The 25,542-nt window shown below is 39.1% G+C and overlaps 1 protein-coding gene across 7 annotated transcripts; it reads left to right on the forward strand.

Moving 5' to 3' along the window:
* Positions 1 to 6,216: 6,216 nt before the first annotated feature.
* Positions 6,217 to 11,624, forward strand: LOC130941162 (pentatricopeptide repeat-containing protein At1g01970). Of its 7 annotated transcripts, XM_057869568.1 has the most exons (5): positions 6,217 to 6,650; positions 7,747 to 7,794; positions 8,137 to 8,270; positions 9,187 to 9,947; positions 10,499 to 11,624. In XM_057869568.1, the coding sequence occupies exons 4-5, from the start codon at positions 9,480 to 9,482 to the stop codon at positions 11,261 to 11,263; spliced, it is 1,233 nt and encodes a 410-aa protein (XP_057725551.1). In that variant the 5' UTR covers positions 6,217 to 6,650; positions 7,747 to 7,794; positions 8,137 to 8,270; positions 9,187 to 9,479; the 3' UTR covers positions 11,264 to 11,624. The 7 variants fall into 7 exon arrangements, with proteins under 7 accessions (XP_057725551.1, XP_057725548.1, XP_057725549.1 ...); XM_057869565.1 differs by having other exon boundaries at positions 7,747 to 8,270; XM_057869566.1 differs by lacking the exon at positions 7,747 to 7,794 and having other exon boundaries at positions 8,004 to 8,270.
* The last annotated feature ends 13,918 nt before the right edge of the window (positions 11,625 to 25,542 follow it).

Here is a 25,542-nt window from a genome sequence, read left to right on the forward strand (position 1 = left end):
GACTGCATGCGATGACCGTGCGTTCGATTGGAGCGCGATCCTCCGCGTAATTGCTTTACCCGACGCATATTGGATTCGGGGGACCATAAAGCAAAGACCAAAGGGTTTAGATGCCCACCACCTCACTCAAGAAGCCACGGCATGGGCCCAAATTCTAGCTCACTACGTGCTCCCGAGCACCCATGGGTCATCCATTACCGCCGAGCTTGCATTATTGATATGGTGCATCTTAACCGAGAAATCGGTCGACATTTCGCATGCCATTCGCCAATCCATGGGGCGCATTCATGCCAAGAGAAATCTACCATTCCCCACTATGGTGACCGAATTAGTTGCAATGGCCGGCGTCAACCGAGAGGCTAAGGACAGAAGAACCTCAATTCCCGTCGAGGGCGATGTTATTCCGACCAAGAGGTGCCTCAAGCCTCCGGAATTCACCAAGGACATTGGACTACCCACACCAACTCGCAACACCACCACATCATCCACACCACAAAAATCAGCCACCCAACGCCTTGAAGACCTTCACAAGAAGTTGGACCGTTATGAGAGGCGTAACCAACGCCGATACGCTCATGTGAAGAAACTTCTAAGCGTAGTCACCCCACCTATGGAGGAACCAGATGTCTCCACATCCACCGCAACTTCAAGCGGAGATAGCGATGACATTGGAGATGAGGGACACTCGGGACTCGACCGCCCACTGCGCCTAACCTATAGCACGGAGGACCGTGCTAAGTTTTAAGTGTGGGGAGGTCGGCCGACTGATCTCCGTAGGTAAGACCCGAATAAATTCTTGTTCTTTGAACTCCTTTGTAATTAGGATAGGTTGCATGATTAGGTCTTATTTGACACCATTTGCATGATAAGTTTACTTGGTTGGAACAATGAAACTCTTTCTTAGGAAACCAATACTTTGGGGTAACCGTGGCATTGCCAATTTTAAATATTTTGATGCCAAATTTGCATGAAGGATTATATTTTGGAACATGGATTTTGAGTTAAGAACACAAGCTAGTGAGCTTTGAGCCTTGTTTTGTGGCTACATCTTATAGTCACCTACTGTCCTTCTTGTGTGCAATTGTTTTCTCTCTATGAGCGTGATCCTTAATTTGTTTGATTCTTTATATCCATTATTTTGTGTATTCATGCATTTATATGATTGAGGCCATTATTTCATTAGCTCACTTGCCCAAATGGCCTTACCTTTTATCTTTCTTTGTTAGCCAACTTTGAGCCTACGCTTAACCCACTTATTCTTATTTTAGCACATTACAAGCCTTAAAGCGGAAAACAATAAATGTCCTTAATTTGGATCTTTGATTAAGCTTAGGCTAGTGTGTGAGTGTCATCCAAGAGTGGGAAAACTTTGGGACATTGGTTAGGATAAAAGGGTGTTTGTGTTTTGTATTTTTATATTGGGGAATTGGTACATACTCATGTATTGATTAAATGTATAGACCTTATGCATTGGCGTTCTTGTGTATAGTTTGAAAGAAAAAGAAAAAAAATGAAAAGGAAAAGAAATAAAAGTGAAAAAGAAAAAAAAGGAAAAGAAAAAAATGTATATAGAAAAAGAAAGAGAAAAAAAAAAGAAGAGCAATAAAGGGGACAAAATACCCCAAAGTGAAGCTCAATAAGAATCAATGCATAAGTGTTGTGAAATGAAAAGAAAATGCATGAGTATGTGAAAAAGTGAGGAATGGGTAGTTAGATTAGTACTTAATTGTATAGGTCATTATATAGGTTAGGTGGAAAAGTTTCAGTTAATCCAAGATTCAAACTTCAAGCTCACTTGACCAAATACGCATCCTACCTTAACCCAAGCCCCATTACAACCTAAAGAAAAGACCTCATGATAATTGTATGCATACATTGAATAATTGTTGATTGTTAGATGAAAAACAAATCTTGGAAAGCATGATTAGGGGAGGATTGAGTGAACCAACCCCAAACACCGAGCGACTAGAATGCAAACACTTCCGGTGAGGGTTCGATGCTCAATTCCTTGATTCCCGGCTCTCACGAGCGTTCCTCATGCAAGGTTGCATATATTGCATTTGATGCTTAAAATTGGTAAGTCCTATATATTGACCACCATCGGACCCTATATGCTTGCATATATCTTAGGAAGGTCGATTTGTTCCTAACCAAGTAGATAATAGTACTAGTCATAGTTGCATTCATATAAGTAGGTTGCACTTCATGAGTCTTATACCTTTATGATCCCTCGGTCTTTTGTGTTTCTTTTGCATTTCTCTAAGCATGAGGACATGCTAGAATCTAAGTGTGGGGAGGTTAATAAACCCCATTTTGAGGGTTTATCTTGTGTTGATTTCAGGGGTTTTATCAATGATTCCACACGCTTTCTATATGAAAATACAGGACTTTGTGTTCCCTTCCTAATTTTGCCTCATGGATGAAAACATGCTTATTTTGCACTAAATTAGATACATTTCTAATCTTTTCTTGGTGCCATTCGATGTCGTAACCTGTGTGTTAAGTGGTTTCAGAATATAGGGCAGGGATGGACCGGAAGAGAGAAGGAGGACGGGTGCAAAGGAAGGGAGCATGAGAATTGAGCTTTGGAAATCTCAGCATGGGCGCGTGCGCGCACTTGACGCGTCCGCGTGGATTGAGCAGTTAGAAGTCGAAGCCAAGAGCCAAGCCACGAGCCGGCTTGCGTAGCGGCTAGGCCATGATCTTCAGTGGCGCGCACGCGTACATTACGCCTCCGCGCACATTACAAGATGCCTCAGTGGCGCGCACGCGTACATTGCGCGTGCGCGCCGATGTTCGAATATGATTTTTTAAAGAGCCACGTGACTTGGGCGTGGAGGCAGTTGGGAATCCCATTTTGGGGAAGTGCATTGGCGGGAAAAGCTTAAGAAGACCAAAGGAACAAGGGTTAAAGGGACTTTTTGGCTCATTTTTCTAGATTCTAGATATTTTGAAGATAGTTAGTTACACTCTTGGAGAAGGAAAGAGAGATTCCAAGCTCTCATTAGGGTTCATCTTCATCCAATTTCTGAATTTTCATTCACTCTTTGGTGAGATCCATTGCAATTCTCAATTCATTTTGTTCATGTCATAGATCTTCTTCTCCAATCTCAATTAGTGCTTGTAATTGCTAAATTCTCATAGATCTTAGATTCAATTTTGTAGTTTTGGATTTTGTCAATTGTTTTAGAATCTCATCTCCGTATCTCCATTGTTGTTCTTTGTTAATTGTTGTTAGTTCCTTGTGTTGAAATACTTCTAATTCTACTTTCTTCTCAATTTTACTATGATTTTCACTCTTGCTCATCAAGTGTTTGATAAAATACCAATACTAGTTATGGAGTAAAAGTTTCTTACTTGGCATAGGGTTTGGGCCATTAGAAGAAGTTGAATAGTTGTGTCAATTGTTGATTTGGAATTAGGGATTGCTAATTGACTTGGAGTGCACTAAAGCTAGATTTCCATAAGGTGAAGCTAGGACTTGTGACTCAAGTTGATTACTCTCATTTGACTTTCCTCTATGCCTAGGGGTTAACTAAATGAAGCAAGGCCTAATTGTTGTCATCATTGAAGGAACTATAAGGATAGAATTTCTAATGCCAACCCTAAGCCAAGTCTTTTAAGGATTGATTGTTTGTTTCCTATTATTTTGCTAAGACCTTCAAAGAATCATAACAAGGCTTTCTAATCAATAAGATGCATACTTTAGCAATTCCAAGGGAGGACGACTCGGGAGACTAGTACTCTCGGTTATAGATTGTAGGATTGTTTGGTGCGAAGTTTAAGTGTCGATTAGACTATACTCACGATCATATTCATCATTGAATTCTAAATCGGCATGCTAAATTTCGTTTATCATCGACATCAAGGACGTCGTCGCAACTGTAGCGGTCATCTCCACCGCAGGTATTGCAGCGAGTAGCGGTCATCTCCACCGCAGGTATTGCAGCGAGCTGGAGAGGGCCGTCGTATAGCCGCAGTACGGTCCTATTCGCATCGTCGTCCAGTTCATGCCGTCGTCCAGTCCGTGCCATCATCCAGTCTGCGCCGTCGCAGCAAACCCTAATAGGAGTCTTTCTTTTCCGTCGTCGAGCAGCAGTCTCCGTCGTCGACCAATTCTACTTTGTTGCCAAGCAACAGCCTTAGTCCAAGCTCTCTCTTACAACTCACAATGTCTTCTTATGAGGTTAGCAACTTGGTATATTCACAATTTGTTGCAAGTTATTAGATGTTGTTGTTGCTGGTCTGTTGGAAACAAAGTATATTCACAATTTGTTCATTTTGTTTCATAAAATATGTTGTTGTTGCTTTAATAACTTAGTATGTTTAATAAACTTTGTTGATGTTGCTGGATAAACTTAGTATGTTGCTGGATTAAATTTGTTGCTGGCTAAATAATTTGTTGATGTTGTTTCATAAACTTAGTATGTTTCACAATTTGTTGCTGTTGCATAAATGCTAGAAACAATATTTTTAAATGTGATAAGTTGATAAGTTATTAGTTGTTCTTATGCTGTTGCTGTTGCTGGAAACAATATAATTTTGTTGTTGTTGCTAGTCTGTTGGAAACAAAGTATATTCGCAATTTGTTCATTTTTGTTTCATAAAATTTGTTGCTGTTGTTGGATAAAATTTGTTGCTGTTGCTGGATAAACAATTTGTTGTTATTTCATAAAGTTAGTATGTTTCACAATTTGTTGCTGTTGCATAAATGTTGGAAACAATATTTTTGAACAAGTCTAATTGCTGATTTTGTTGCTAGAAACAATATTTTTATGAAAGAATCAACTGTTGCTTCAAAAGAGGCTTTTAGCACTGGTGGAAGAGTGCTTAACAACTATAGGAGTTCTTTAACTCCAGGTATTGATTTGCACACAAAATTGGCTTCATGCTTCTCCAATAACAACTGATTTTGAGGAGCTTATTGAGGAGTTTAAGAAACTTGAATTAGGTATGCAAAAAAAAATTTGAAGTTCCTTTCATAGTTTATGTTTATAATTTATAATCTATATTGATTTCTTTGTTTTGTTTTTGTAGAAATTGCACCAACCGTAAAAGATGATGATGAATTTGGTGTGGTTTCAGATTAAGCATGATGGCTGTTTTGATTTTTATTTAGTTTTAAAGTGGCTGTTTCAGACTTTATTTAGTTTTAAAGTGTGTTTGTTTTGTTTTGTGCTAGACATTTTTAATTGTCTTTTTTTTATGTTTAATTGTTGGGACAAGTTGAAATTGTATTCAATTTGGATGTGATATACTCTTGTTATTTTAATTTATTGATGGTTTTAAACTTCATTTTATGGTATTTAAATTATGATTATTAGGTTTAAAAAAATCGAAAAACCCGACCGAACCAAACTGCTATTGCTTCGGTTCGGTTCGATTGTTAGAAAGCAGCAAACCGAACGGTTAATATCACTAAAGAATCAAACAGGTCGGTTCGGTTTGTCTCGGTTCAAAATCGAACCAAACCGAACCAATTATACCCTTACTATATCCTGATCAAGGTTCTGAAAATCGGATCTGGTGGTCAAATCGGTTCAATTCATGGTTCTGAAAACCGGACCGGACCGGCCGGTTCAACTGGAAAAACCGGGAACCGGTCAGTTAACCGGTCCGGGAAAGCTCAAAAACCGGCCAGCAAAAAACCGGTAAAAAATCGGTCGAACCGGCCGGTTAACCGGTAAACCGGTCAAACCGGCCGGTTTTTTAACGGTTTTTTATTAAATTTATATTTAAAATTATTTTTAGGTTTTTTAATAATTTTATTTAATATTTAATTAAACCGGTTGAACCCCGATTGAACCCCGGTCGAACCATTGAACCATTGAACCAGTAACCTCACCGGTTCATTGACCGGTCCGGTTCTCGCAACCTTGGTTCAATTGCAAACTGAAGATTAATTTGGTTCGGTTTAATGTTAAAACCGTCAATTTGTAAACCGCTTATGAATTGTTAAACCGGCCGGTTCTCATGAAACGTGGTCGTTTTAACTTTCACCAATGTTTTGAAAATCGGACCGGACCGACCGGTTTGACCGGTCTAACCGTGAACAAACAGCAATTACGGTCCGGTTTGCCCCTAAAACCGTTTCTCTAAAAACTGGAGCTGAACCGTCAAACCGGCCGGTTGAACCGGACAGAGAACCGACCGGTTTAAAAGAAACGACGTCGTTTTTGCCAAATTTGCTTACTTTCACTTCTTGGTTCCCTTTCTCCCTCCGTTTCTTTCATTCACAGAAACTTAGCCAAAAAACCCTAGCACTGTAAGCCTACACCACCGCCGCCGCAAGGAGTGGCATACTGCCGCCGTCCGTCCGTCTATCTAGCTTCCCTCGTGCTCCAAGTCTTCAACCCCCGTTCGCTGTCACCGATCGCAGCTGCTTACTCGAGCTCGGCGTCCGCCGTCTTTGTCTGCTCAGCCGCGCTTCCGCCACCGTTGGTTGCCGTTAACGTTCGCGTCTTTGTTCAGCCGTCGTCTTCGTTCGCGTTCTTCGCCGTTCAAGTTTGCTCGGCGTTCACCGTTCGCGTTCACTCGCCGTTCACCGTTCGGGTTCGTGTTCGTCTGGAAGCCACGTTGCCCTGCTTCAAACTCTGCGACCAACCCGTGCGCTCCACCTAGCCGTCGAACTGCTCTCTTTTGTCGCCGCCGTGAGTTCCCTAAACCCGCCACGAGACAATACACTCACACGACACCAATACTCTGCTTGAAACTCTGCAACTTCTTATTTCTATTACAATAAGTAACTATTTGATTTGCAGTGGTTTGGATTTTTTTCATAGTCTGAATTAAAGTATACAATAGTTATGTTCTCTTCTCTATCACATTGATACTAAGCTTTGAATTCTCTTATTTCGTTTCAAGTTTACCGCACTCAACATGTTTGATGAAATACTTTAACCATATTTCGGGTTGGTTTTATCATTTCTAGCTTTTAGAAACTTAGTAAGTTGATTGCATGTGAAATTAGAATAATTGGATCTTAGTAATTAGGAAATTTTAGCTGCATAAATAGCATCTTTGTAGAAAACATATTAGCATTGCATTAGTGTTCTTCTGGTAAATTTTAACCGTTAGTGTGAACTTGTTAATTTGCTAATTGTTCTTGTGTTGTTGTTCTGTTATTTTTATTTTATTTTATTTTTTGTTGGGCTGCTGTTGTTTTAATTTGCTAAATTGTTAGGTTTCTGTGACATAATTTGTTGGATTTTCTATTTAGGTCTTGTTCTTGTTTATTTGCTAAATTGTTGTTGTGTATTTATTGTTGTCTTTGAGATTCTTGCTGGATATTGGTGATCATTAATTTATTATATGCTTCATGTTTTCATTGTTTTCTTCTTCTGAAGGAAAAAAAATTCTGTTTTCATTGTTTTGTTGATTGTTTGTTTTGTTTCAGAAATTATTTTTTTGTGATCAATGCTCAAACTCTAAATGCTGTTCTGTTGGTTTTGCAGTGTTTGTTTTGTTTCAGAAATCAATTTTTTGTTATCAATGCTCAAACTCTGAATGTTGTTCTTCTGTTTTTGTTTTGTTTCATAAATCAATATTTTGTGATCAATGCTCAAACTCTGAATGTTGTTATGCTGTTTTTGTTGTTTCAGAAATCAATTTTTTGTGATTAATGCTCATACTCTGAATGTTGTTCTGTTTTGTTTTAAGGCTGAGTTTAGAAGAGGTGATTGATTTTTGAGTGTTGTTTTGTTTTTGTTTTAAAGCTGTGTGTTGTGTTCAATTTTCATTTTGTAGGAAATTCTTTGAGGTATATAAGAATTAAGAAGGAAGACTATTTTAACGGTATTATTCTGTTGATTCTGGTTACAAGCTTGAACATAGAATTGAAGAGAAAAACCCTTTATTATTTTATCATTGGCCTATTTTTGGCATTGCATATCATTGTAGTTTGTTTATTCATAGAACTAGTTGTTTATGATCCCCTTTTGAAGTAAAAAAATGTAGTAGAAGAGTGTTTAGAACCAGTTACTTTATTCATTGAATTTTTATAGAATCAGGTGTTTATTATTTCCGGTTGAACCACGGTTGAACCGGTTGAACCAATGAACTAGTGAACCAATAACTAGAGTGGTTCGATGACTGGTCCAGTTTTCTGAACCTTGACTCTCACAACATGTTCTTCAGTTCTCCCTCGAGCCATTCCCATTCCTGATTCCTCACTCCTCAGTCTCCCTCTCAAGTCCTAATTCCTGATATATCCTCCTCTGCGGTTAACTCCTCCGCTCGGCTTATTCAAGTTTCAACTCAGACTGATATTGGTAAGTGACAACTTTGTGTAAACTGATAAGGACACACTTTACAGTTCCGGTGCTATTTACATACATGAATTCTTAGCTTCGATTCTCAAAACTTTCTACTCTTGCAATTCAATGGCAAAATTTTGCTTCGTCGTTGCTTTAGTGGCCACGACGGACGTTTTCTCTGCTCTCTCTCTCTCTCTTTTTTCCTTTTCATTAATTGTTAATTAGGAGCATTTTCTTGTGCACTCCAACTGTTTGAGGAAATGTCGCACTTATTTATTGATCATCTAGCTTAACTTTTGCGACTTATATGCATTTTGTAGCAGAGTGCTTCCTAGTCACCGCATATGTCAACAAGTATTTATTTATTTAAGTCAGCATTAGCCAATATTTTTTCCACACTAGTGGAGTACATATTAATTCACGATTTTCTTTCGTTCCCAATAGTAACAACTAACAACTGTGATAACTACATATATTTATTATATTTTTTTAATAAAAAATGGCATGTAACCAAATCAGTTATTATATATTTGTGTATAAAACTATAGATACATATATTGTTTAATTTATTTTTAATGTGTATTTTGTATTTTATATTTCAACATGTATTTTATATAAGTGTTTAATTTGGTGGTTTATTTTTTATGTCCACTTGGCATGGTTGTTTTTAATATATGAAAAGGGTATTCTAGAAGAAAAAGAAATTGGACACCAATAAAGGAGAATTCTGTTATATATGTTGTAGATGATAGACTATATAGACTTAGCGTTTATATTTGTTAACTTATTTTGTTATGTCAATTTTTTTTTAAATATGATCTTGCTTGGGTAAAAAGTTGCATCCCCAGGCTGCAAAAATAATTACCATTTATTTCTTTTGCTTTTATATGAAGTACTGAAGTAGTAACATTTGCTTCGATATTAATTGAAGGGAGCATATTCTGTATCTATCTCTAAGGCTGGTGCATTAAGGCATTGAGATACAACAGAGGCCTGTATTTGAGAGACTATTTACATTGTCTTTGGCGCGGGATGTTTCATAATGAAGTGTAGCAAAGGAAATATGCTCCTATGGCTAATTTTCAGCTAGCTTGTGGTTGCTTATTATCATCTTGTTGATCTTATTCATGGGTTACATAACTTGAACTACTTATATTGCGTGGCTAAGTTTACTTGGTTTGCATGAACATCTTGGGACATACCACGCTCTTGTGATCTCTATTGATGGCGGCCTCTTGCTATAACCTAATATGCAACTGTTACAACCCATTTTACTCCACTACCAATGATGTTACCAAATTATGTCGTGCTAGGACTAGAGCAAACTCATTATGTCGAAAACCCAGTTATTATGATTTCCGTAAACACCGTTTTGGTGCAGTATTAGTTGCTATTGGTATGGAAGAAACTGTAAAAGAAGAGGTGAAAGAAGAAAATCACAGAAAGTTTAGGTGGAATGAGATATGCCATCAGAATATGACAAATGAACAAAAACAGGCCATATCTAACCTTCCTTTCAGGATGGCTAAACGATGTAAAGCGCTGATGAGACAGATCATATGTTTTTCTGCCGAAAAGGGGAACATATATGAGCTGTTGGGGGCTTGGGTGAAGATCATGAAGCCTTGCAGAGCAGACTGGCTTGCAGTTATCAAAGAATTGAAAACTCTGGAACATCCTCTGTACCTTGAGGTATTCTCACAACTTCTAATTTCATTCAAAGAGAGTTACTATTTATGTTTATCATAAATTTTACATGTTTTCTTTCTCTCTGAGCTGTGTGAGATTACTTACATATCAAGTTAGTATCTTTGATCTCGCGGATATTTTTCTGAAAACTGAAAACATAAAATGTCATTCAGCGCTGTGGACATCTGATCCAGATGACCACATCTGCTTGCTTTAAGAGTCTGAACATTTCTGGTTCTTAAATTGAATATTTTGGTGCATTACCAACTGATTTTGTTAGGTTTAAATGTCAATTTCATTACCATTGTTATTTATTAATTACTTTGCCATGGCCTTTAGCAATCTGAGCACTATGGCAAACTGACAATATATGTGTGTTTAATAAGTTTTTTGAAGCAAGGGATCTTTTTCATTTTCAATAACAACATAAATTAATTTAAGCATCATAATAGTTATTCAATTTTTTTTATATAAGTAGTGATAGCTTTGCCATTATGAAAAATATCTATTCTCTATATTTTGAAAGGAAGCTTCATCTATGTATGAATTTGTAGGTGACGGAATATGCTCTTCTAGAAGAATCCTTTGAAGCCAACCTTCGTGACTACACAAAGATAATCCATGGCTATGGCAAGGATAATCGACTTGAAGATGCTGAAAATGTTCTCACAATAATCAAGGAAAGAGGCTTCATCTGTGACCAAGTGATCTTGACTGCTATGCTTGACATGTACAGCAAGGCTGGACATCTTGACAAGTCTAAAGAATATTTTGAGGAGATCAAATTGCTCGGGGAACCTGTGGATAAAAGATCATATGGCTCGATGATCATGGCATATATCAGAGCTGGAATGCCTGAACAGGGAGAGATATTACTTCAAGAAATGGATGCTCAGGAAATAACTGCAGGCAGCGAGATTTACAAAGCATTGCTTAGAGCCTACTCTATGGCTGGCAAGGCTGAAGGAGCACAGAGGATATTTGATGCAATTCAGCTGGCTGCTATCCCTCCTGATGATAAGGTGTGTGGTCTAGTTATTAATGCCTATGGTATGGCCCGGCAAAGTCAAAAGGCTCGCATTGCATTTGAAAATATGAGAAGAGCAGGTATTGGTCCTACTGATAAATGCATAGCTTTGGTGTTGGTTGCATATGAGAAGGAAAACAAGTTAAATGAATCATTAGAATTTTTAATAGAATTGGAGAGAGATGGCATTTTGGTTGGAGAAGAAGCTTCTGTAGTAATGGCTCGGTGGTTCCGAAAACTGGGGGTGGTAGAAGAGGTTGAACTTATTTTAAGAGACTTTGCCATAAGCTAGCATTGTAAGCAGAGCCCTTTTAACTCAGTGGTAGAGTAACGCCATGGTAAGGCGTAAGTCATCGGAAGTTACTGCATCATAATTATTAGAAGCTATAGTGAACTGTCTTTTCAAAAAGGCTAAGTTATTAGGTAGAGGCATACAAACTGCAATTTCACTTGTAATATATTTGTTATGTTTCAAACAACAGTTGATCAATCACAAGCTGCAGCCTTTCAGGGAGACCTTCAGCTTTTTCTTTGTATGTAACATTTTCTAGCCCAAGACAAAAAACACTATTGTTTATGATCTTTCAAGAGCAATCTATTGAAAATAAAATGATAGAGCACAAAGTCTTACTTATCCTTCTTTGGATGAAAGAAGTTAAAGAATCATCTCGTTATTTGGAATCTAGAACTGCATCCACAAAACATCTTCATCAGACAGTGAATCACCATGATCCAATTTAAATGCAGACTCTTGAATCACACTCAAGTCAGATGTTCTCTGCAGTAAACCGTGATTCCGGGAAGCTGATTCAAAGCCCTTGTTAGAGTTTAGGGTTTCGACCCGATTTCACATGACTGCTACCTTCATTATAAGGCATGGTTCTGTCTATAACAATCCTCTCAGATGCTATTCCAGTGGCTACAAGCTTGCAAGGTTTAGCCAAAGGGATGCTAATGGTTTAGGAGACAGGTTTATCAGATTGAACTGTAGTAGATTCTACATGATGTGACTTGAAAGTGATTCTAATGAGCGAAAAGCTAATGCTCACGGATACTGACAAATGCATTAGATTGTTCAAGTATTATCACGATGAGTGAATATCGTTCCCACGAGAATTAATGAATTGAGACAAGTAACGTCTAATTTAATCTCTGATTAGATCAATTAAACTTGGGCAAGCGGAATGTGAAGTAGAAGAACTAACCGTCAAGATTATAGAATGTAAATGGGAGAGGATTTAGGCTGCGTTTGTTTACGGAGACAGGACACTGAGACATACAAAATCGTGTTTGACAGAAGAGACATGGACAGAGACTGTGTCCAGGGAGAACACGGAGACACTAACAAGGGACACAATTTATTTTTCATTTTTTCTTTCATTATTTTGTTAATTTTTTATAATTATATTTTTTATTATTATATTTTTTGTCTCAAATTTTTTGAATGAAAAAAATGAATAAATTAAATTTTTATAATTTGTTCTAGTTTATCACCAAACAGGATACAAGAACACAATTTTGTATCTCTATCCTTTGTGTCTTGTTCTTAGTGTCTTGTCTTGTCCTGTTCTCAGAAACAAATGCAACCTTAGTGATTTATAAAAAAAATCAAGAATACAGAATGTTAAAGGTTTTGGAGATGTTTATTAATACAAACATATAATATACCAATTAGGAAATAATTAACTATTAGAGATTCATAAGTATTAGTAAATATTAGTGATGAAAAAAATAATATATATAGGAATATGGACTACACTATTGTGGTAGGCAGAGAAATTTGGTTAGCTCTCATTTGGAGTTTCACCCTCAACTTGAAGGAAGGAATTACTGTATTTCTTCATCTCAATACTCATTGATGTGTACCCGCCTATACTCGGAGATAACATCCAAATAGAAACCGAGCTTAAAACCCGGAAGCTAACAAACAGAAACGAAAAACTGTGACCAAGTCGCTCTTATCCATTGGGCGCTATCCACAAGACAACGGAATCCGCTACCCAAGCAAGATAACAACTCTGTGCAAGTCAAAGATACTAACAACGGCACTTATCAGATTTATCGGAACTCACTAAACACAATACTCAACTATAAAATCAGGCCACATAACCCACGAAAGAGCAGGTCACAGAACTCATTCTCACTTATTTTTCTTACTCCCATATATTCTTGTTTTCTTACTTGAGCGTCGGAGTGCTTTTTGCAGGTGCTCCCGCCGCGGTGTTCATCTTCAGCCGACGTATACCTCTCCAGTTCGAGCATAATCGCTGAGCAGGAGAAGTCGCTATACCTCGGCAGTAACAGGACGGAACATTTGGCGCCCACCGTGGGGCCCGAAAGTTAACCTAATCCCACCTTTTTACTTCATATTGCACTTTGTATCCTCTTTGTGCAGGATTTCTCGACTCTCCGATATGACCGATAATGGAGTTCACCAAATTACTCAGGCCGAGCTCCTGGCCCAAATGGCGGAACTGCAAGCTGAAGTTCGAAGACTCGCTGAGATGTCCACTCGAAACAGCACCGGCAAACACAAGGAGAACGGCCCCAAGGGCTCAGGCAAAGACAACACAGACCTACTGAACGTCAACCCTCCAAAGGAGAAGTTAACCTTGGACAACCCGTTCTCCGAGAAAATCACCAACTGTCAGATGCCGAAGAATTTTACACTGCCCTCTTCTCTTGAGCCCTATAAGGGGATTGGTGACCCCCGGGCTCATATTAAGAAATTCCAATCTATGATGTTCTTTAATGGCCCTAACAATGAACCCGTGCTTTGCAGGGCCCACATACCTTGATGGAGCTGCATTACTTTGGTTTTCAAAATTACCTGAAGGATCAATCTCTTCATTTGAAGAGTTGGCGAAGTCCTTCATCGACTACTTCGCAGCGGCGCGTATATATGTACATGGATCGGACTACCTAGGAACCATCCGCCAAGGTCCACAAGAAAGCCTAAAAGACTACATGACAAGATTCGCAGATGCTACCGTGGAGATACCAGACCTGGACCCGGCTGTCCACCTACATGCCCTCAAGGCCGGTCTCCAGCCCGGGAAGTTCAGAGAAACAATCGCGGTAACAAAACCGAAAACATTGGAAGAATTTCGAGAAAGGGCGGCCGGGCAAATGGAGATCGAGGAACTCCGTGAAGCCAAAAAAGCAGAAAGAAGGCAACCCCGAAGGGAGGAAGGCCGAGCAATAAGGTCGGCCGACCACAAAGACTCCAGAAAACCATTCAAGCTCACCCCAAAGTTCGACAACTACACCAGGTTCAACACAAAAAGGAAAAAGATAATTAAAGAAATACTTAATGCCAAAATCATAAAACCTCTGGCAAGAGCAGGAAATTATCAAGACCAACGATTTGTCGACAGAAGTAAACATTGCTCTTTCCATCAGAAATACGGACATACAACCGACGAGTGCATCATAGCCAAAGATCTGCTGGAAAGATTAGCTCGGCAAGGCCTTCTGGACAAATTCATCGAAGGAAGAAGAAATAAGGAAAACGGCCGAGACCGAGAAGAACGCCAACAGACCTCAGGAAGCAAAGAGGACAATAAATGGTCAAACAATACACCACCAAAAAGCATTATAAATTGTATTTCCGGAGGGTTTTGCCAGCGGAGGTGCAACAAACTCGGCAAGAAAAAGAAGCTACCGCGCAATGCTGGCAATCGAAGGAACAACCCCGCAAAACAAAGATAAGTCCGACCTTCAGATCACCTTCAGCCAGACAGACATATGCTCGGCAACACCAAACCTAGACGACCCGGTGGTAATCTCTATCCAAACAGGCAAGCTATTGGTAAGAAATGTCCTTTTGGACCCAGGTAGCAGTGCATATGTAATTTTCTGTTCCACTTTTCTAAAAATGAAATTATCTGAAAAACTGATACAACCCTCATCCGGAGAACTAGTAGGTTTCTCTGGAGAAAGGGTCTCCATCAAAGGATACATATGGCTAAAGACGATGATAGGAGAAGGCTCATTATAAAAAACTATTGATTTACAATACCTGATAGTTGATTGCCCCAGTCCTTATAATATTATTCTCGGAAGACCTGCTCTGAACATGTTCAGAGCAGTAGTGTCCACCTTTCATCTGTGTGTAAAATTTCAGGCACAGGACGGGAGGATAGCAACGATCCACTCGGATCACCAACAAGCTCGGCAGTGCTACAACGCAAGTCTGAAGAAGTCGGAAATGAAAAAGAAGCATCAGCAAGAAGTCAAAGCGATCCACAGTCAGAATGAGATCCTAACCCTGGCCGAGCTCGATCCCCAACTCGACACTGAAGAAAGACCTCAACCAACGGATGAACTCCAGAAAATTCCATTGACCGACAATCCAGAGCAAGTAACATACATCGGTCAAGCTTTACAGGGACAAGAAAGGTCAAACCTTATCAAGGTGTTACAAGCCAACGCCAATCTCTTCGCCTGGACTCCAGCTGACATGCTAGGTATAAATCCAGACGTCATTTGCCACAAGCTCGCCACTGACAGAATGGTCCGACCTATAGCTCAAAAGAAAATGAATCTCGAAACAGAAAAATCAAAGGCAGCCCTAGAAGAGACCGGAAAACTCCTTAAAGCTAACTTCATCAAAGAAATTCAGTTCACCACATGGCTATCGAACGTGGTAATTGTAAGGAAAAGTTCAGGTAAATGGTACATGTGCATCGACTTTACAGATTTAAATAAGGCATGTCCTAAAGATGCTTATCCCTTACCATGTATTGATAAACTTGTAGACAATGCATCAGGTTTCAAAAGCTTAAGCTTCATGGATGCATACTCTGGCTACAACCAGATCCTTATGCATCCGGAAAATCAAAGCAAGACAACATTCATAACTAAACATGGAAATTTTTGTTATAAAGTAATGCCATTTGGCCTAAAGAATGCAGGTGCAACCTACCAACGGCTGATGGACAAAGTATTCCGCCATCAAATAGGTCGGAACATGGAAATCTATGTGGATGATATGGTCGCCAAAACCACTCACGAGAGATCACACTGTGACGACCTCAAGGAGATATTCGGACAGATCCGAGCATACAACATGAGACTCAACCCGAAGAAATGTGCCTTCGAAGTGCAAGGAGGTAAATTTCTCGGATTTATGCTAACCTCACGAGGGATTGAAGCAAACCCTGAAAAATGTTGAGCAATACTTAATATGGCAAGCCCTAAAACGATAAAAGAGGTCCAACAATTAGCAGGGAGAGTAGCTGCATTATCACGATTCCTACCGGCAGTGTCAAACCGATCATATCACTTCTTCAAGACGATAACGAAGAATAAAAAATTCGAATGGACTACAGATTGTGAGACAGCATTCGCCGAGCTCAAAGCCATGCTGTCATCACCACCAGTATTACAAAGACCGGAAGTCGGTAAACCTTTATATTTATACTTGTCTGCTTCCAATTATTCTATAAGCTCGGCTCTTGATGAGCGAATAGTTTATACACTTTTTGGCATTGTTTTTAGGTAGTTTTTAGTATGTCTTAATTAGTTTTTAGTATATTTTTATTAGTTTTTAAGCAAAATTCACATTTCTGGACTTTACTATGAGTTTATCTATTTTTCTGTGATTTTAGGTATTTTCTGGCTGAAGTTGAGGGACATGAGCTAAAATCTGATTTAGAGGCTGAAGAAGGGCTGCAGATGCTGTTGGATTCTGACCTCTCTGTACTCGAAGTAGATTTTCTAGAGCTACAGAACTCCAATTGGCACGCTCTCAAGTGCGTTAGAAAGTAGACATCCAGGGCTTTCCAGTAATATATAATAGTCCATACTTTGCACGAGTTTTGATGACGTAAAATGGCATCAAAACGCCAGCTCTCTGCCCTTTTCTGGCGTTAAAACGCTAGATCTGGCATAAAAGTTGGAGTTAAACGCCCAAACTGGCACCAAAGCTGGCATTTAACTCCAGGAATAGTCTATGCACGTGAAAGCTTCAATACTCAGCCCCAGCACACACCAAGTGGGCCCCAGAAGTGAATTTATGCATTATCTATCTTAGTTTACTCATTTGCTGTAAACCTAGGCTACTAGTTGAGTATAAAAACTACTTTTAGAGATTTATTTTGTACCTCATGACATTTTACATCTGAATTTGTATCTTCTATGGCATGAGTCTTTAAACCCCATGGTTAGGGGTAAGGAGCTCTGCTGTGTCTCGATGGATTAATGCAGTTACTACTGTTTTTCATTCAATCACGCTTGTTTCTATTCTAAGATATTCATTCGCACTTCAACATGATGAATGTGATGATCCGTGACACTCATCACCATTCTCAACCTATGAACGCGTGCCTGACAACCACTTCCGTTCTACCTTAGATTGAGTGTGTATCTCTTGGGCTCCTGATTCAAATCCGTGAGATCAGAGTCTTCGTGGTATAAGCTAGAACCAATTGGCAGCATTCCTGAGATCTGGAAAGTCTAAACCTTGTCTGTGGTATTCCGAGTAGGATCTGGGAAGGGATGACTGTGACGAGCTTCAAACTCACAAATGTTGGGCCCAGTGACAGTGTGCAAAAGGATCAATGGATCTTACTACAACACTAGTGAGAATCGACAAATGATTAGCCCTACGAAACCCGTAGCTGGACCATTTTCACTGAGAGGACGGATGGTAGCCATTGACAACGGTGATCCACCAACACACAGCTTGCCATGGAAGGAGCCTTGCGTGCGTGAAGAAGAAGACAGTGGGAAAGCAGAGATTCAGAAGATGGAGAATCTCTAAAACCTCAACCTGTTCTCCATTACTGAATCACAAGTACCTTTTATTTCATGTTCTTTTATTTTATTGCAAACAAAACCCTTTTCATTGATAATCTCCTGACTAAGAGTTACAAGATAACCATAGCTTGCTTCAAGCCGTCAATCTCCGTGGGATCGACTCCTTACTCACGTAAGGTATTACTTGGACGACCCAGTGCACTTGCTGGTTAGTTGTGCGAAATTGCAAAAGTGTGATTGTGATTTCGTGCACCAAGTTTTTGGCGCCGTTGCCGGGGATTGTTCGAGTTTGAACAACTGACGGTTCATCTTGTTGCTTAGATTAGAAAAATTTTGTCTTTTGGGTCAGAGTCTTTTATTTTCTTTTCAAAAATTTTTCAAAAAATTTACTATTTTTCTTTATTAATCTTTAGAGTTTTCTGTTTGAGTCTAGTTGCATGTTTTAAGTTTGGTGTCCTTTGTGTTTTTGTCAAAAAAAAAATTAGTTTCTCTGTTTAACCCTTGCATTTGTTGAATGTGTCTATGTTCTTGTGAATGGTTGCTCCTTTGAGTCTTTCTTTCTAAAATCTTTTCGAAAATAATTTTTTTTTGTTTAAATTTTGTTCCAATTTTTGGTGTTCTTTTTATGTTCTTGAGTCCTTTGAGTCTTTGAATTTTTGTTCTTCGTATTCTTGTGAATCTTCAAAGTGTTCTTGAGTCTTTCTTGTGTTTTGATATTAAAATTTTTAAGTTTGGTGTCCCTTGGTGTTTTTCCTCCAAATTTTCGAAAATAAGGAGCATTAGATCTAAAAATTTTAAGTCTTGTGTCTTTTTTTATTGTTTTTCTCTTTCTTCATTAAGATTCAAAAAATCAAAAAAATATCTTTTCCTCATTTCACTCATAATTTTCAAAAATTTTGCATTAAATTAGTCATCAATTTTTAAAATCATATCTTTTCAAAACTTTTCTTTTCTAAAAATCAAGGTTGCGAGAACCGGACCGGTCAATGAACCGGTGAGGTTACTGGTTCAATAGTTTAATGGTTCGACCGGGGTTCAACCGGTTTAATTAAATATTAAATAAAATTATTAAAAAACCTAAAAATAATTTTAAATATATTAATTTAATAAAAAACCGTTAAAAAACCGTTAAAAAACTGGCCGGTTCGACCGGTTTTTTACCAGTTTTTTGCTGGCCGGTTTTTGAGCTTACCCGGACCGGTTAACTGACCGGTTCCCGGTTTTTCCAGTTGAACCGGCCGGTCCGGTCCGGTTTTCAGAACCATGCTAAAAATCATATCTTTTTCAAAACTTACTAACCACTTTTTCTCTCTCCTCACCTTTTTGAAAATCCTCACATTTTTTTAATTATTTTATTTTATTTTATTTTATTTTTAATTTTGGATTTCAAAAAAAATTTATAAATAAATATAAAATAAGATAAAATTTTTATCCACATCATCTGCCTTACTCCATCATGGACCTAAGTGAAAATGAACAGTTCAGAAGGACTTTGGAATCATATGCTAATTCCACTACTGCTTCATATGGGGGTAGCATCTGTATACCCCCATTAAAGCTATTAATTTTGAGCTAAACTCTCAGCTCATTATCATGGTGCAGCAAAATTGCCAGTATTCCGGTCTTCCACAAGAAGAACCTACTGAGTTTCTGGCACAGTTTTTACAAATTGCTGACACAGTACGTGATAAGGAGGTAGATCAGGATGTCTAAAGACTATTATTGTTTCCATTTGCTGTGAAAGATCAAGTTAAGAGGTAGTTAAATAACCAACCCACAGCAAGCATAAAAATATGGAAACAGCTGTCAGAAAAATTTCTGAATCAATATTTTCCTCTAAAAAAGATGACACAGCTAAGGTTAGACATCCAAGATTTCAAACAAGGAGATGATGAATCTCTTTATTATGCCTGGGAGAGGTACAGAGATATGCTAAGGAAATGCCCATCTGAAATATTTTCAGAATGGGTGCAGTTAGACATCTTTAAATATGGGCTTACAAAAAAAGCTCAGTTATCTCTAGACCACTCAGCTGGTGGATCTATACACATGAGAAAGACGATTGAAGAAGCTCAAGAGCTTATAGATACAGTTGCCAGAAATCAGCATTTGTACTTAAGAAGTGAGTCCTCCATGAAGGAAGAGACTAAAGCAGTACCCACTGACCTTAGTCCTCCAGAACAAGTTGCTGAACTCAACCAGCAATTACTCACTCTGACAAAACAGTTAGAAAAATTTAAAGAGATGTTATAGGATACTCAAGATGCTAATAAGAATATGGAAGCACAACTTGACCAGACAAGACAACAGTTATCTAAACAAATAACAGAAGAATGTCAAGCTGTTCAATTAAGGAGTGGAAAAACATTAAATACATCAACTCAAAGCAACAAAAAGTCAAAAAAAGAACAACTGACAGAGGACGAGCAGAATGCTACCCAAAATCCCTCTGAGGACAGTAAGAGCCCAGAGAGGAATGATTATGGCATTCAAACGCCAGAAAAGGGTGAAAAGTTGGCGTCAAACGCCAATTCCATGTCTAGTTCTGGCGTTCAAACGCCAGAAAAGGGTAGGAATTTGGCGTTAAACGCCCATTCCTCCTCCTATCCTGGCGTTCAAACGCCAATGAGGGATCAGACACCTGCAAGTGCTGATGATAACTCCCTCAAGAAGGCTTCTCAACCTGCAGCAACTAAGGTTGAAGAATATAAAGCCAAATTGCCTTATCCTCAAAAACTCCACCAAGCGGAACAGGATAAATAATTTGCCCGCTTTGCAGACTATCTCATGACTCTTGAAATAAAGATTCCGTTTGCAGAGGCACTTGAGCAAATACCCTCTTATGCTAAGTTCATGAAAGAGATCTTAAGCCATAAGAAGGATTGGAGAGAAACTGAAAAAGTTTTTCTCACTGAAGAATGCAGTGTAGTCATTCTCAAAAGCTTACCAGAGAAGCTTAAGGATCCCGGAAGCATTACGATACCGTGCGCATTAGAGGGTACTTGTACCAAGACAGCTCTATGTGATCTTGGGGCAAGTATCAACCTAATCCCTGCATCCACTATCAGAAAGCTTGGCTTGACTGAAGAGGTCAAACCAACCCGGATCTGTCTTCAACTTGCTGATGGCTCAATTAAATATCCATCAGGCGTAATTGAGGACATGATTGTCAAGGTTTGACCATTTGCCTTTCCCACTGACTTTGTAGTGCTGGAAATAGAAGAGCACAAGAGTGCAATTGTCATTCTAGGAAGACCTTTCCTAGCAACTGGACGAACCCTCATTGACGTTCCAAAAAGGGAATTAATTCTGAGAGTCAATGAGAATGAGTTTAAGTTGAATGTTGTCAAAGCTATGCAGCATCCAGACACATCAAGCGACTGCATGAGTGTTGATATTATTGACTCCCTGGTAGAGGAGATCAATATGGCTGAGAGTCTCGAATCAGAGCTAGAGGACAACTTTAAAGATGTTCAGCATGATCTGGAGGAACCAGAGAAGACAGAAACACCTCTGATAACTCCTCAAGAAGATAAGAAGCCTCCTAAACCCGAGCTTAAACCATTACCACCCTCCCTGAAATATGCATTTTTGGGAGAGGATGGTACTTTTTCTGTGATCATAAGCTCTGCCTTAGAGGCACAGGAAGAGAAAGCACTACTTCAGGTGCTAAGGACCCACAAGACAGCTCTTGGATGGTCCATAAGTGATCTTAAGGGCATTAGCCCAGCCAGATGCATGCACAAGATCCTCTTGGAGGATAATGCTAAGCCAGTGGTTCAACCACAAAGGCAGCTGAATCCAGCCATGAAGGAAGTGGTGCAGAAAGAGGTCACTAAATTACTAGAGGTTGAGATTATTTATCTAATTTCAAAATTCAATTCATTCACTATATTACATGTACATAGAGAAAAAAACGTTAGGCCAGACATATTATCTAAACTCGCCGCCACTAGGGCGAACACACAAGCATCAGCATTATCACAACTCACACTCAAGAAACCAAGCGTTGAATTATTATCTATAAGCATTAATCATCTCCATGACTGGAGGATAACTTTCCTTGAATACATCAATGCAGGTATCATACCCAGAGATGAGCCCAATCCACAGCATTTCAAACGAAAAGCGAGTCTTTACACAAACATAGCTGGGGAACTATACAAACGTAGTTTCTCGTAACCATTGATAAAATGCCTAAGTAACAAGGAAGCGAAAGAGGTGATGGACGAAGTACATGAGGGCGTGTGTGGAAACCACATCGGAGGACAAGCCCTCGCCGCAAAGATCGTCCGCACCGGATATTGCTGGCCAAGCATGAAAAAAGATTGCATAACAAAGGTAAAAACATGTGACAGCTGTCAGAAATACGCCGCCATTTTCACAAAGCTGGCCGAGGCCTTGCACAGCCTAGAGGTGAGTGATGAGCGGATAATTTATACGCTTTTTGGCATTGTTTTTAGTATGTTTTCAGTATCTTTTAGTTAGTTTTTAGTATATTTTTATTAGTTTTTAGTTAAAATTCACTTTTCTGGACTTTACTATGAGTTTGTGTGTTTTTCTGTGATTTCAGGTATTTTCTGACTGAAATTGAAGGTTCTGAGCAAAAATCTGATTCAGAGACTGAAAAGGACTGCAGATGCTGTTGGATTCTGACCTTCCTGCACTCGAAGTGGATTTTCTGGAGCTACAGAAGCCCAATTGGCGCGCTCTCAACGGCATTGGAAAGTAGACATCCTGGGCTTTCCAGCAATATATGATAGTCCATACTTTGCCCAAGATTTGATGGCCCAAATCGGCGTATCAATTCGGCCTCAGAAATTCCAGCGTTAAACGCCGGAACTGGCATAAAACTTGGAGTTAAACGCCCAAACTGGCATGAAAGCTGGCGTTTAACTCCAGAAAAGGTCTCTACATGAAAATGCTTCATTGCTCAGCCCAAGCACACACCAAGTGGGCCCGGAAGTGGATTTTTCTGTCATTTACTCATTTCTGTAAACCTTAGGATACTAATTTACTATTAATAGGATCTTTTGACATTGTATCTGTACCTCATGACATTTTTACACGTTTCATTGTATACTTTCCACGGTATGAGTCTCTAAACCCCATGGTTGGGGGTGAGGAGCTCTGCTGTGTCTTGATGGATTAATGCAATTACTACTGTTTCTTATTCAATCATGCTTGCTTCCATTCTAAGATATCACTTGCTCTTAACCCGGATGAATGTGATGATCAGTGACACTCATCATCATTCTCAACTATGAACATGTGCCAGACAACCACCTCTGTTCTACTTTAGATTGAGTAGATATCTCTTGGATTCCTTAACAAGAATCTTCGTGGTATAAGCTAGAACTGATGGCGGCATTCAAGAGAATCCGGAAGGTCTAAACCTTGTCTGTGGTATTCTGAGTAGGATTCAATGACTGAATGACTGTGACGTGCTTCAAACTCCTAGCAGGCGGGGCGTTAGTGACAGACGCAAAAGGATCGATGGATTCTATTCCGGCCTGACCGAGAACCGACAGCTGATTAGCCATGCTGTGACAGAGCATATGAACATTTTCACTGAGAGGATGGGAGGTAGCCACTGACAACGGTGAAACCTACATACAGCTTGCCATGGAAGGAGCCTTGCGTGTTTGATGAAGAAGACAGTAGGAAAGCAGAGATTCAGAAGATGGAGCATCTCCAAAGCCTCAACCTATTCTCCATTACTGCAAAACAAGTACCTATTTCATGTTCTTTTGCTTTTTACAATCAATCCTGATAATTTCTGATATCCTGACTAAGATTTACAAGATAACCATAGCTTGCTTCAAGCCGACAATCTCCGTGGGATCGACCCTTGCTCACGCAAGGTATTACTTGGACGACCCAGTGCACTTGCTGGTTAGTTGTGCGGGATTGCAAAAGTGTTATTGCAATTTCGTGCACCAAGTTTTTGGCGCCGTTGCCGGGGATTGTTCGAGTTTGGACAACTGACGGCTTATCTTGTTGCTTAGATTAGAACTGTTTTATTTTTGTTGGTTTAGAGTCTTTTAGTTGAGTCTAGCTTCATATTCTAAGTTTAGTGTCAATTGCATGCTTTTGTTTTTCTTTTAAAATTTTCGGTTTTGCATGTTCTTAGTCCCTTTTTGATTCACAAAAATTCTAAGTTTGGTGTCCTCTTTGTGTTTTTCCTTTAAAATTTTCGAAAATTAGTGTTTGATTTTCTAAAAATTTTAAGTTTGGTGTCATTTTGTTGTTTTTCTCTTTCCTCATTTCAAAAATCAAATCTTTTTCATAAAAATTTTTCAATCATATCTTTCTAATTGCTGTTTTCAAAATCTTTTTAATTAACTAATTGATTCAGTTCTCAATTTGCTTTGATCTTATTTTCTTTTTGATTTTTGAATTTTCACTTTAATTTTCTTTTGTTTTATTTTATTTTTTTCGTTTAATTCAAAAAAAAAAACAAACAAAATTTATCTGTTTGCAATCATTATCATTTCCCTTTTGTCCATTATGGACCTAAGAGGGATTGATCAGTCCAAAAGGACTCTGGGGTCATATGCTAACCCCATTACAGCTGCATATGGGAGTAGCATCTGTACAGCTCCCATCAAAGCAAGCAGCTTTGAGCTAAATCCTCAACTCATTATCATAGTGCAGCAAAATTGCCAGTATTCCGGTCTTCCACAGGAAGAACCTACTGAGTTTCTGGCACAGTTCTTACAGATTGCTAACACAGTACATGATAAAGAGGTGGATCAGGATGTCTACAGACTATTACTGTTTCCGTTTGCTGTAAAAGATCAAGCTAAAAGGTGGTTGAATAACCAACCTACAGCAAGCATAAAGACATGGAAACAGTTATCAGACAAATTCCTGAATCATTTTTACCCTCCAAAGAGGATGACACAGCTAAGGCTGGACATCCAAAGCTTTAAACAAGAGGATAATGAATCCCTTTATAATGCCTGGGAGAGGTATAGAGGTATGCTTAGAAAATGCCCCTCTGAAATGTTTTCAGAGTGGGTACAGTTAGACATCTTCTACTATGGGCTCACAGAAAAAGCTCAGATGTCTTTAGACCACTCAGCTGGTGGATCTATACACATGAGGAAGACAATTGAAGAAGCTCAAGAGCTTATAGACACTGTTGCTAGAAACCAATACTTATATTCTAGCAATGAGTTCGTTCCAAAAGAGGAAGTCATGGCATTAGTCACTGATCCTAATCCTCAAGAACAGATGAATGAGCTTAATCAACAATTACTCCTGATGACAGAACAGTTAGCAGAATTTAAAGAAATGCTCCATGATACTAAGGTTGCTAACAAGAACATAGAACTGCAGTTGAATCAGGCAAAATAGCAAATATCTAAACAGATAACAGAGGAGTGTCAAGCAATTCAACTAAGGAGTGGGAAGACACTGAATCCCACTGCTCAAAAGAGCAAAAAGACAAACAGGGAACAATTGACAGAGGATAACCAAACCACTGTTCAAAATCCCTCTGAGGACAGTCAGAGCCCAGAGAGGAATGTTATTGGCGTTCAAACGCCAGAAAGGGAAGGAAAGTTGGCGTTAAACGCCCATTCCTTGCCCAGTTCTGGCGTTCAAACGCCAGAAAAGGGAGAGAAGTTGGCGTTTAACGCCCAAACTTCACCCATTCCTGGCGTTCAAACGCCAAGGAAAGATCAGACACCTGAGAGTGCTGACAATAATCCCTCTAACAAGGCTTCTTCAACCACTTCTGTACGGAATAAACCTGCAGCATCAAAGGTTGAAGAATATCAAGCCAAGATGCCGTATCCTCAG

Source organism: Arachis stenosperma, chromosome 7, assembly GCF_014773155.1.
Source record: "Arachis stenosperma cultivar V10309 chromosome 7, arast.V10309.gnm1.PFL2, whole genome shotgun sequence".
Classification (NCBI taxonomy): domain Eukaryota; kingdom Viridiplantae; phylum Streptophyta; class Magnoliopsida; order Fabales; family Fabaceae; genus Arachis; species Arachis stenosperma.

Bases quoted from the DNA above. Each gene is read 5' to 3' on its own strand.
- LOC130941162 (XM_057869565.1), top strand. From the start codon at position 9,480: ATGGCGGCCTCTTGCTATAACCTAATATGCAACTGTTACAACCCATTT. The intron at 9,948-10,498 runs GTATTCTCACAA...ATGAATTTGTAG, and splicing joins AACATCCTCTGTACCTTGAG to GTGACGGAATATGCTCTTCT.